Source organism: Temnothorax americanus, unplaced genomic scaffold (assembly GCF_048541705.1).
Source record: "Temnothorax americanus isolate GAGA-0224 unplaced genomic scaffold, ASM4854170v1 Scaffold57, whole genome shotgun sequence".
NCBI lineage: Eukaryota > Metazoa > Arthropoda > Insecta > Hymenoptera > Formicidae > Temnothorax > Temnothorax americanus.
Genome location: NW_027509721.1, coordinates 618302 through 631475, shown reverse-complemented (window position 1 = coordinate 631475; position 13174 = coordinate 618302). Strand labels below are relative to the sequence as shown.

General features: G+C 40.1%; 1 protein-coding gene across 2 annotated transcripts; it reads left to right on the top strand.

Annotated features, from left to right (window-relative positions):
- Window positions 1-6369: 6369 nt before the first annotated feature.
- LOC143904740 (uncharacterized) lies at window positions 6370-8775 on the top strand. 2 transcript variants are annotated; one of them, XM_077419620.1, is made up of 6 exons: window positions 6370-6546; window positions 6741-6924; window positions 7117-7310; window positions 7492-7809; window positions 7886-8150; window positions 8459-8775. In XM_077419620.1, exons 1-3 carry the CDS (start codon window positions 6433-6435, stop codon window positions 7302-7304), a joined length of 486 nt encoding a protein of 161 aa, XP_077275746.1. In that variant the 5' UTR covers window positions 6370-6432; the 3' UTR covers window positions 7305-7310; window positions 7492-7809; window positions 7886-8150; window positions 8459-8775. The 2 variants fall into 2 exon arrangements, with proteins under 2 accessions (XP_077275746.1, XP_077275745.1); XM_077419619.1 differs by having other exon boundaries at window positions 6372-6546; window positions 7117-7300.
- Window positions 8776-13174: the final 4399 nt, after the last annotated feature.

Genomic DNA, 13174 nt, shown 5'->3' with positions numbered 1-13174 from the left:
GTCGCAAAAGTGGATAAAAGCGAAGACGAACTTACGAAAAATTCTAGCGAGGCAGGCGAGGCGGAAGAAACTGCTGGACAAGACAAAACAACGGCAAAGCAGTTCTGTCCTCGGCTACACCTAGAAGAGTCACACACGAAGATCCAGTGAAGTTTTGAGATCGGAACACGCTAAAGCAACCAGAGATGAGGTATGTGCAAGCTCACGCGCTTGTATCAGTGGTTGAGCTGGCAAGTTATGCCGAAGCTATTAAGGACGTTCTCTTGTTATAATCCCTCTCAAAGTTCCGCGCGCCGGGCGAAAGAAACTGCTGTACGTAGTGCCTCTCTGGAGAGGGGAACTTTTTGCTATGGTTGTACGCGCACGCAGCGACGATCTATCTGTATACGCGCACTCTAGCTTACGTCGGAGAGAGCATGCACACTGTTGCCGTCGCCTCTGCGCCTCTCCCACTCGCGTCATATACGAACGAGAAATTGCAGACTTTGGATTAAAATTACTCACAATCAGTAACGATGAGGCTAGGCTTCCTTGATCTTTTTTAAAATATTTGTAATATTAATGTGCGCCACATACTCGTTTTTTGACGAAATCTGGTAGAAAATTCTGTCTACAATCAATGAAAACGTTACTTTTGTGAAGCCTCAGTATAGGGATTACGTGTTAAATAATAAAACTTTGGAGCTCTATTTCTCTAATTCGGTGAGGCTGTGACTTCTAACAATCCAACATGTTATAGATCTGCTGTCATCAAGCTGTACACCAAGTTTTAAGGAAATATGTAGAAACGTGAAAATCAAGAGAACGTACGTACGTCCTTAAAGGACCGGACGCCGAAAGTGGGAGCAAGCCATCACTGAAGAAATTGAAGCCCACAAGAAGAACATGACATGGAAGATCGAGGGAAGACCGGCAGATCGTAAACCCATATCCTGCAAATAGGTATTTAAGGTAAAACAGACACCAGGAGAAGAAGATCGTTACAAAGCCAGGCTGGTAGCTAGAGGCTTTACACAGCGAGCAGGTGTCGATTACGAGGAGACCTTCGCTCCGGTTGTGCGCTACGAGAACGTGCGTGCACTATTGGCGAAGGCGGCGGTCGAGAATCTTGAAATAAAGCAATTTGATGTAAAAACGGCGTTCTACACGGAAAACTAAAAGAAAATATCTGGATCAAACTACCAGAAGGTCCATGGCCGAAAGACAAGAGGATCGTGAAACTGTTGAAGAGCTTATATGGCTTGAAGCAGTCGCCGCACTGTTGAATTGAAACGTTCGATGATTTTCTCAGCAGCTACGAGTTCGAAAAATCTCCGGCGGACAATTGCATTTATATAGGCAAGAAAGATGACAAGTAGTGGATTTACTTGGCACTTTACGTAGATGACGGGTTAGTCATGAGCACCTCTCTAAAAATATTAAAGCAGTTCTTACAAAAACTAAAAGCCAAGTTTGAAGTCAAAGTAAACAAGCCGCGTACTTCGTTGGACTAGAGATAGAAAGAGACCGGGACAAGAGAACAGTGAAAATCCACCAAGCCAGTTACATCGAAAAATTAGTGGACAAGTTCAGGCTGACGGATGCGAAGATTGTCAGTGTCCCATTAAATCCAACAATCAAGTATTCCAGCGACATGTCTCCAAAACTAAAGAAGGAAGAATTGGAGATGGCGTCGAAACCGTATAATGAACTACTATAGGTTCACTGCAGTTTGCGGTTAATCTGACGCCTCCGGATATCGCTTACGCGGTAAATCTGCTGAGCTGATTCAAAGTAAATTCAGGGAAGCAACACTGGGAAGGAGCGAAGCATATTTGTTCGCTATCTAAAAGGAACAGTCAGACAAGAACTCGTCTACAGCGGATCAACCGAGGAAATCTCCAACTTCAAGGCATATTCAGACGCCAATTGAGCAGGCGCGATTAGGACGATTGCAAGTCGACGAGCAGTTACATCATGGTGATGTGCGGAGGACCTATTTTATGGGCATCAAGGAAGCAAGAGTGCAATGCGCTCTCAACACTGGAGAGCAAATACACCCAGATAGCAATGCTTGATGATCAGATTTCATCACGTCATGATCTTCTGATATTGATCGAAATGTGATGTATGTCTTGTAATCATATTGTGATGATACACATCATGAGTACAAGTTAACATGTATATGAGGAAATATATGAGCTCAGATATTGACACGTTACTTAGCCAACTCATGATAATCACATGCTGACGAGCGCTAGTACCGCACGCTGCCGCGACGCGGCTATACCACGCGTCACTTTCTTGTAATCAAAAATCATCACGCACTAGTATAACAGGCGAGCTTGTGAGAAGCCTAATTACAATGTTCTTTGCTGCAGATCAGCTTGTGACTTGTGATACCTTTGGTATGCGAAGCAATTTTTGATAAATTGTTGGATACGTCTTACTTATTTATTTACATGTTTTTAAATAATTTTATTAAGTATGAAATATTTAAAATTGTTGTCATTTCTTGAGCTTTATATGCACACAATATGCAGTATTTCATTGAACATTTATGTGTTCATTACGTGACTATTTTGTAAACTTTTATAGATTTCATAATATGTCTGCATTCTGAGCAACATATGAGCCCGCATCTGTGTCTATTCTTGCCATAATGTTTTTAATAAACGTGAGTACAATATGTACTCAGGACGAACACTTGTTGATTGCTGTAGCGGCAGCAGTACAGGAGGTGAAATGGGTACGGCGAATCGCTGAATAGTCAGGAGTGCAACGTTGAGTTGCTGGTAGACAACCAAGGGGCAATCCGTTCAGTTCATCCGTTCGACGGAATTTTATCGCCGGACCAAGCATATCCACAACAAATGGAACTTTGTGAAGGAGAAAGTCCAGGATGGTCGCATCAAACTCAACTACGTATCGTCAAAGAAGCAGTTAGCAGATCTTTTGACAAAGAGCTTAGCAAAAAGGACATTTAAGGGTCGGCAAGAGTCACGGTGGAGACCTCTGTCAGCCTATGTGCACTTTATGCACTAGTGCAGTTTAAACTGCACTTTAACTCCGTATTTTAAAAAAAATTCACGAATCTATAGATTACGGATTTGTATAATAACAAGATTTCTCATAAAATAAGTTACATAGATTCTGAATTTTTTTTTAATATACTCTTTATATAATAATGCAGTGCGCTAAAGAGCCCGATTTTGCATTTTTGCTTTTATAAATTTATAATAAATAAAATACGAAGTTAAAGTGCAGTTTAAACTGCACTATAGTGCATAAAGTGCACCTGAGTGCACCTGAGTTTGCCTGGATCTCCTGCCGACCCTTAATGTTTTAAAGAACAAGCTAAATATCTCGAACTAATTAAGTGGGAGTGTTAGGACGATGGTAATTTGGTTCGAGAAGTAGAGATGGCGGTTCGTTCACCGCAACGCGCGCGCTTACTGTAACGATAAAGTATATTAGTTCTCTCTTATGTCTTATCGAGTCGAGTCACATAAATACTTATTTCGTGTACATTACTTATTTCTTTGAGCAATTATATATTTGTGCTACCAAGAAAACAAGTCTTTATCTTTTCTTTCCTTGTTTCTTCCGAACGACTCGTGCTGAGAGCATGGATCGACGGCGACAACGCGGATTCCAAACCAGTAGAGATTGCAACATATGTTTATAATAAATAAATAATGATGTATAATTCTAATTACAGCAGTTAATATGCAAGCAGTACCCTTACAAAAAAGTATTACTAGCTGGTTAGTAATAAATACTTATTTTGTGTATTAATAATACTAAAATTAAGTATTTATTAGTACTTGAATCACTGTGATCCAAGTATTGCATAGTATTTTATTACTGGTCAGTAATTTATGAAAGTAGTATTTAATACAGGACGAGTATTGAATACTTAGTATTAAATTTCTGATGAGAAAGCATTTAATACTAGGTGAAAAATACTTGTGTAATAAATACTTGTGTTGAATTACTGATGAGTATTTCAATGTTAGTACTGAAGTACTGAACCAAGGATTCCATGTGTAATAAATCACTGGCCAGTATTTTAATATTAATACTCAAGTACTGAACTGAATATTCCATGTGAAATTAATCACTGACCAGTACTACAATTTGTATAGAAACATTATAATGGGTGTAATTCCTGATAATATTAAGGAAAAGAGATAAAAGTAAGGCACAAATACATTTTATAATATATGAAGGTCTGTACTAATTCGTCGTGATAAAAGTGTACAAGTTTTGAAATAGTACTAAAGATATCATTTTAATATCCAATTCAAAATTTTATTACTCTTTTTAAACTGAATTTGTTTCCTAAGATGATTTTTGAAAAATTATATATTTGTGCTGGTTATGACACATGTAGACTATATATAACACTTACATCAAATTAAGAAGTAGTCTACCACGTAAGGCAGTTGGCTCACGATCCAGAGGTCCCGAGTTCGATCCCACCAAGGTAAGTGTTTTTTAAATACGAGAAAATATTTATAATTATAGACTGCATCTTAAGAAACAAATTTAGTTATAAAATAGCAATAAAATTTCGAAAAAAAATAATTTTTTTTTATGCCGGATAAATATCGAAAATCGAAATATCGGTGAGTAATTCAATACTAAGCACCAGTAGTTCTGTGTAGTATTAATCACTACCTATAATATTTATTACTACCAGTATTTTCTCAGTATTTCCCAAATAAATATTGACAATATTAAATCACTGAGATTTTAAGTATTTAGTCAGTAATACTTTTTTGTAAGGGTAAATAGAAAAAATAGCAATTTAATGAAAACATATATGTATGTGTAAATGCTTAGAAAAAAAATTATTATAAATTTATCTAATGCAAAATATGTTTTGTTAATAATAAATATTTAATATTATAATGTTAATATGTTTGTATATATTTATTATATTTTAATCCAATTAATATACATAAAAGATTTTAAGAAAACTCAACATGCCACGCGCACTAAAAGAGTAAAAAATGTTTTAGAATCATAAACAAAATCTTGGTGTTTTCTGTATCACGAATATATATGGTGATATAGAAAAAAACCAGTTACATAAATGAATTTGAATATCCGATTATAATATGTATATACCTGTTAAAATTAGAAATTGAAGAAACTGTTGAAGAAGAGAAAACTGTTTAACAAAATATTGTTAAGAAGATGGCACAAAATGGAAAGAAGAGATTTCTCCTTAAAATATCCTTACTAGATCAATAATTATAATATCAAGAGACACGGTAGTGTCTCGCGCCAAGTACACGCGGAGCGAGACCGACCGTGACTCATTTACGCGACGCGCGGCGACGGGTTGCGAGTACCCGAGATGTTGAGATCTCGATAACGAGTGAACGGATCAAGTTCTAAGTAGGCTCGATCGATAGCTTGGGGTCCAATTAGGGGGGGGGGGTTTCTCTCATAATATTCCGCTACGTGCCCTACGAGCGGAGATATTGCGACGCAAAGTCCAAATGCAAAAATTTATTTTTAAGATACGTCGTCTCCGTCAACCGCTTTTCTTTATAACATACATGTAACAAACAGAGAACGTCACTTTCACTTTTTCGACACTGGCGGCTAGCGGCGTTAGTGTCGCAGTGCAGTGCAGTGCAGACAGTGCGTTCGTTTAGAGCGCTATCCTGTCAGTCAGTTCATCATCTGATCAGTTAACCTATCTCGATCGATCGAGAGACACGGTAGTACGCGCGGAGCGAGCAGGAGCGAGACCGATCGTGTGACTCTTTATAACGCGTCGCGAGGTAAGGTGCGACAACGCGCGCATACGCGCGTACGCGAAACGGCAGTAACACCGTAATCGTGCCGGCGATATACTGAATTGAATTGCTTCGTGCTTATCTAAAGATTTCGTATCCCTACATTGGGTGCGTTCAGCCGATACTTCGCTAGCCTAGCAATCGTGAGTAGTCGCTCGTTTTCGCTCGTTTCCTCTCCTTTGACCCAATGGATTAAAAGGAGAGGAAACGAGCGACTGCTCACGATTGCTAGGCTAGCGGAGTATCGGCTGAACGCACCCATCTACTATCGCTGCCGGAAAAGAAGGTTCTCTACGCTTGGCAGAAAGTGACGACTGACACGTTCGATCCCGACTTCGTTGATCGCAGAAGAGCTCTCTCGAGGTACGTTTCCGATTTGCAATTAAAAAATTTTGTGCGATGAATGATATATAGGCTACGGTCAACGTGATACAAATGCTTTGGAGCGTTCTTCTTCTCCTTCTTTCTTCATTGAAAGAAAAGAGAAGAGGAATGCTTCAAAGCATTTGTAGTGTCACGTTGACCGTAGCCAATAATATCATATTAATACATTATTTTATTTTTTAGGTCAAGGATTGCCATTTAAAGCTGGAACGTTTGATGGGGCTGTCAGTATTTCTGCGCTTGTGGTTGTGCTATGCAAGCAAAACTTTGCACAATCCTACAAGACGTTTATATCGTTTCTTATCAACGTTGTATGCATGTCTGTCAAGAAGCGCAAGAGCAGTGTTACAATTCTATCCAGAGAACGGTGAGAACAGGTTGTTGATATTATATATATCTTGATATATAGGCTACGGTCAACATGATACAAATGCTCTGGAGCGTTCTTCTTCTCCTTCTTTCTTCATTGAAAGAAAAGAGAAGAGGAATGCTTCGAAGCATTTGTAGTGTCACGTTGACCATAGCCATAATATCATATTAATACATTATTTTATTTTTTAGGTCAAGGATTGCCATTTAAAGCTGGTACGTTTGATGGGGCTATCAGTATTTCTGCGCTTGTGGTTGTGCTATGCAAGCAAAACTTTGTACAATCCTACAAGACGTTTATATCTTTTCTTATCAACGTTGTATGCATGTCTGTCAAGAAGCGCAAGAGCAGTGTTACAATTCTATCCAGAGAACGGTGAACAGGTTGTTGATATTATATATATCTTGATATATAGGCTACGGTCAACGTGATACAAATGCTCTGGAGCGTTCTTCTTCTCCTTCTTTCTTCATTGAAAGAAAAGAGAAGAGGAATGCTTCGAAGCATTTGTAATGTCACGTTGACCGTAGCCATAATATCATATTAATACATTATTTTATTTTTTAGGTCAAGGATTGCCATTTAAAGCTGGTACGTTTGATGGGGCTGTCAGTATTTCTGCGCTTGTGGTTGTGCTATGCAAGCAAAACTTTGCACAATCCTACAAGACGTTTATATCGTTTCTTATCAACGTTGTATGCATGTCTGTCAAGAAGCGCAAGAGCAGTGTTACAATTCTATCCAGAGAACGGTGAGAACAGGTTGTTGATATTATATATATCTTGATATATAGGCTACGGTCAACGTGATACAAATGCTCTGGAGCGTTCTTCTTCTCCTTCTTTCTTCATTGAAAGAAAAGAGAAGAGGAATGCTTCGAAGCATTTGTAGTGTCACGTTGACCGTAGCCATAATATCATATTAATACATTATTTTTTTTAGGTCAAGGATTGCCATTTAAAGCTGGTACGTTTGATGGGGCTGTCAGTATTTCTGCGCTTGTGGTTGTGCTATGCAAGCAAAACTTTGCACAATCCTACAAAACGTTTATATCGTTTCTTATTAACGTTGTATGCATGTCTGTCAAGAAGCGCAAGAGCAGTGTTACAATTCTATCCAGAGAACGGTGAACAGGTTGTTGATATTATATATATCTTGATATATATATGATGGCAAATACTGGCCGTATTGTCCTCGGTTAGAGGCAGGAGCCAACGAAACCACCGTTTTATACTGAGAGAAATCGCGAAAGTACAAATGGTAAGTACTGTCTTTTCAATATATATTTCACATAATTTCACATAATTACAATGTTGCTATTTTTATTTTATTTTAGATGGATATAGATGATAACGATTTTGCCGATTTCGAGCTAGAATTATCATTGGAAGAAAAATCAGCCACCGATATCGCTGCCGGTCCCGTCGCCGCCGGTTCCGCCGTCGCCGCCGGACCTGTCGCCGCCAGTTCCGTCGCCGCTGGACCTGTCGCCGCTGGTTCCGTCGTCGCCGACCATCCTGTCGCCGCCGGACCTGTCGCCGCTGATCCCGTCGTCGCCGATCGTGCCGCTGCTCGTTTCGATGCCGAAGATGATAGACAAGGTAATATTAATATTATGTATATTTAACAGAAAGTAATGACATATTTATGATATATTCCGCCAATAATTTGATTGCGATTACGAAAAATATTACCCCAGCCAGAGTTTGAACCTGGAACCTCCCGCTATCCGTGCAGGCGTCGCCTCAATTCGACCACTGAGGCATGTGGTAACATTTATCGCAATAACAAACAAACATACCATCTTAATCGAAATTAATAAATATCTTCTTGTTATATATGAAAAATTTAATTCATATTATATGTATTTAATTCATAAAATTTCTTATATAATTTTATTATTTTAGAGTTCGAAGACCAAGAGGCAGAGCCGCAGGGATACGACGGCAAGAAGAAAGGTTCATGGCCTTCTTATATAAATTGTCATCATCCAATTACCATTGAGGTAGACGAGGCAGAGGCAGAGGCAGACGTTGAGAGCAACAGGATTTAATCTTTGTCTCTATATAATCTTTATATAATGTCTCTATATAATCTCTATATATAATAATGTCTATATAATGTCTCTATATAATAATCTCTATATATAATAATGTCTCTATATAATCTATATATATATATATATATATATATATATGATACACAATAAAAATAATTGAAAAGTAATTAGAGATGAATGCATTCGTATTGTTTTATTATAAAAAATAAAATTGCGTTCAGGTATTTTATGTATATGTATAACCGTATCGTATATAATTATATTGTATAATCAGAACCGCTTGCCACCAGTGTCGAAAAAGTGAAAGTGACGTTTCTGATTATGACGTCATCATATAAGACGTCGGCGTTAGAAGTATATACGTATTCGTATCTTAAAAATAAATTTTCACATTTGGATTTTGCGTCGCAATATCTCCGCTCGTAGGGCACGCAGCGGAATATTATGAGAGAAACCCCCCCCCCCCCTAATTGGATTTCAAGCTATCGATCAAGCCTACTTAGAACTTGATCCGTTCACTCATCGTTATCGAGATCTCAACATCTCGGGTACTCGCAACCCGTCGCGTCGCGTAAAAGAGTCACGGTCTTAATAATTTATTAAAGGATACATTTTTAAATTGGGGTCCGTTATATGGAAAAACATGCCAATTTTGTGCAGGAAATCTAGTATTTAGAAATGAATTAACGTTGACGAAAGAAATAGTTATCGTTCATTTAATTTTGTTCTCGTCACAGGATAATAAATTAGTGAAAATACCACAGACATTTAATTTAATTGGCATATCAACAACTAAGATATCGATAGCAAAACAGCAGTATAAAGTAATGAATACTATATTTCATCAGGGTACATCTATTGAAGATGGTCATTATACAAGTATGTGTAGAGAAAAGACATTTTGGATTGAATTTGATGATGGAAAAATTATAGAAAATAAACGATGGCCTACAGGTGCTAAAGGTCTTTATATATTATTTTTGGAAAAAGTTGGTAAGAAATAATTTATACAAGCAACGTAATATACATGCATATTTTACATAAAAGTAATGTCCGGCAATATGTATATATATATATATTTACAACTTCAGACACATTTCTTTATAAGATGTAATTTTTTTCTGTTAAGATTAAGATGCGTAACACTACAAAAAGGCGTGATATCCGTACAAAATTACCTTTTTCAAAAAAAAAAGGTAAAAAAAGGCGCCAAGTACACGCATAGTAGTACATATGTATTATGTTGTTACCTCGAAAAAAACAAAGTGGTAGTATTATACCTCGAAATAACACCCTGTACATACTGTTTATACAATGCGTAATACTACAAAAAGGCGTGATATCCGTACAAAATTACCTTTTTTAGAAAAAGGTAAAAAAATGCGCCAAGTACACGCATAGTAATATATATGTATTATGTTGTTACCTCGAAAAAAACAAAGTGGTAGTATTATAACTCGAAATAACACCCTGTACATACTGTTTATACAATGCGTAATATTACAAAAAGGCGTGATATCTGTACAAAATTACCTTTTTTAAAAAAAAGGTAAAGAAAGGCGCCAAGTACACGCATAGTAGTGTATATGTTGTTACCTCGAAAAAAAAACAGTGGTACTATTATACCTCAAAAAAATCTAAGTAACAAGTGGTAGACGTAATCTTTGTATTCCGAAAAATCTTGAAAAAACCTAAGCAGTAGTATCTTTACCTCGAAAAAACCGAAGTAACAAGTGGTAGACGTAATCTTTGTATGTATTTCGAAAAATCTCGAAAAAACCTAAGCAGTAGTATCTTTACCTCGAAAAAACCGAAGTAACAAGTGGTAGACGTAATCTTTGTATCTCGAAAAATCTAGAAAAAACTAAACAGTAGTATTTTTATTTCCAAATATGTTGTTACCTTGAAAAAAAAAACAGTGGTAGACGTGGTAGTATTATACCTCAAAAAAATCTAAGTAACAAATGGTGGACGTAATCTTTGTATCTTGAAAAATCTCAAAAAAACCTAAACAGTAGTATTTTTATTTCCAAAAAATTATTACTCAAGTGATACACATCACAAAATTACGTTACCTTTTGAAAAATGAGTCGCGCTTCAAGTGATCTATTATTTTATTACAATTACAAAAAAGAAATAATATCTCTTTTTAAATTACAGCGCCAATTACAGAGAACATACACTGAGAAAAAAAATGTGTCAATCCCAAGAAATATTTAGTCCGATACGTTTAGCTAAACATTTTAGTTGGTTAACTAAACATTAGTTGAATTAATTAATTCTTGATTAAAAAAACGAAATAAATTGTTGAAACAATTAATATTTACTTAACTAACTAAAATGTTTAGTTGAACGTATCGAACTAAATATTTCTTGGAATTAACAATTTTTTTTCTCAGTGTATTTTTCGAGATACAAAGATTACCTCTACCACTTGTTACTTAGGTTTTTTTGAGGTACAATATTACCACTGCTTTTCTTCGATTAGAATAAAAGATTGAATCATGAAGAATTACACAGAGGTAACAGTACAAAATACAAATATTTTATTAAAATATTTAAATCCAACAAGGAAATACAAGGTATTTAAATACAAAGTTTATATATGTATTTTAAAAGATTTAATCGCATCGCAAAGAATTACAGAGGTAACAGTACAAAAAATAAAAATATTTTATTAAATAACATAAATTTGTCTTGTCAAAAAACTTGGCGCTGCTAGAGAGAGAAAGAGAGAGAGAGACCTTTTATCCTATACTTAATCATAAGCCGCATTATTCGAAAGAGAAAGAGACCTTTTACAAATGTAAATATTACTCATTCTATACTTATTCTATACTTATTCTATACTTTTTTAATTCTAATCGCTTTAAAAGTATAAACTTATCCTAACTTATCCTATACTTAATTATAAGCCGTCATTCACCGTCACACACACACACACACACACACACACACACACACACACACACCCACACCACACACACACACACACACACACACACACCACACACACACACACGCACGCCACCACCTTCTACCACTCACGCACTCCTTCGCACCACTGACCACCACACCACCACCACTCCACTCACTCACTCAGCTATCACGTACACCACTCACCACGCTATCCTTCGATCCACACGCACACTCAACACCACGACAACGCACACCACGCACGCACCACCACTCACGCACTCAGACTACACCACGCACAGACAGAACACGACATACATCCTTATTAGCACGCACTTACAGCAGACCACGCACACACGACGAGACGCAAATCACGATTACTCAGATCACGCAACTCAGCTACCGCACACGACTCACTGCAACCAACGCAGAGAGCAGACCACCTACACTTCATCGATAACACGCACCACACAAGACAAGACTTTCACACTAGTATCATACGTACCACTACTAACAGTCTACGTTAGAACTATCGACACTCAACTTCTATCTTGCATACACGCCGCAGATCACGCTCACCACACCACGCACCACCACCACTCACACGCACACACGCACGCACGCACGCACGCACGCACGCACGCACGCACGCACGCACGCACGCACGCACGCACGCACGCACGCACGCACGCACGCACGCACGCACGCACGCACGCACGCACGCACGCACGCACGCACGCACGCACGCACGCACGCACGCACGCACGCACGCACGCACGCACGCACGCACGCACGCACGCACGCACGCACGCACGCACGCACGCACGCACGCACGCACGCACGCACGCACGCACGCACGCACGCACGCACGCACGCACGCACGCACGCACGCACGCACGCACGCACGCACGCACGCACGCACGCACGCACGCACGCACGCACGCACGCACGCACGCACGCACGCACGCACGCACGCACGCACGCACGCACGCACGCACGCACGCACGCACGCACGCACGCACGCACGCACGCACGCACGCACGCACGCACGCACGCACGCACGCACGCACGCACGCACGCACGCACGCACGCACGCACGCACGCACGCACGCACGCACGCACGCACGCACGCACGCACGCACGCACGCACGCACGCACGCACGCACGCACGCACGCACGCACGCACGCACGCACGCACGCACGCACGCACGCACGCACGCACGCACGCACGCACGCACGCACGCACGCACGCACGCACGCACGCACGCACGCACGCACGCACGCACGCACGCACGCACGCACGCACGCACGCACGCACGCACGCACGCACGCACGCACGCACGCACGCACGCACGCACGCACGCACGCACGCACGCACGCACGCACGCACGCACGCACGCACGCACGCACGCACGCACGCACGCACGCACGCACGCACGCACGCACGCACGCACGCACGCACGCACGCACGCACGCACGCACGCACGCACGCACGCACGCACGCACGCACGCACGCACGCACGCACGCACGCACGCACGCACGCACGCACGCACGCACGCACGCACGCACGCACGCACGCACGCACGCACGCACGCACGCACGCACGCACGCACGCACGCACGCACGCACGCACGCACGCACGCACGCAC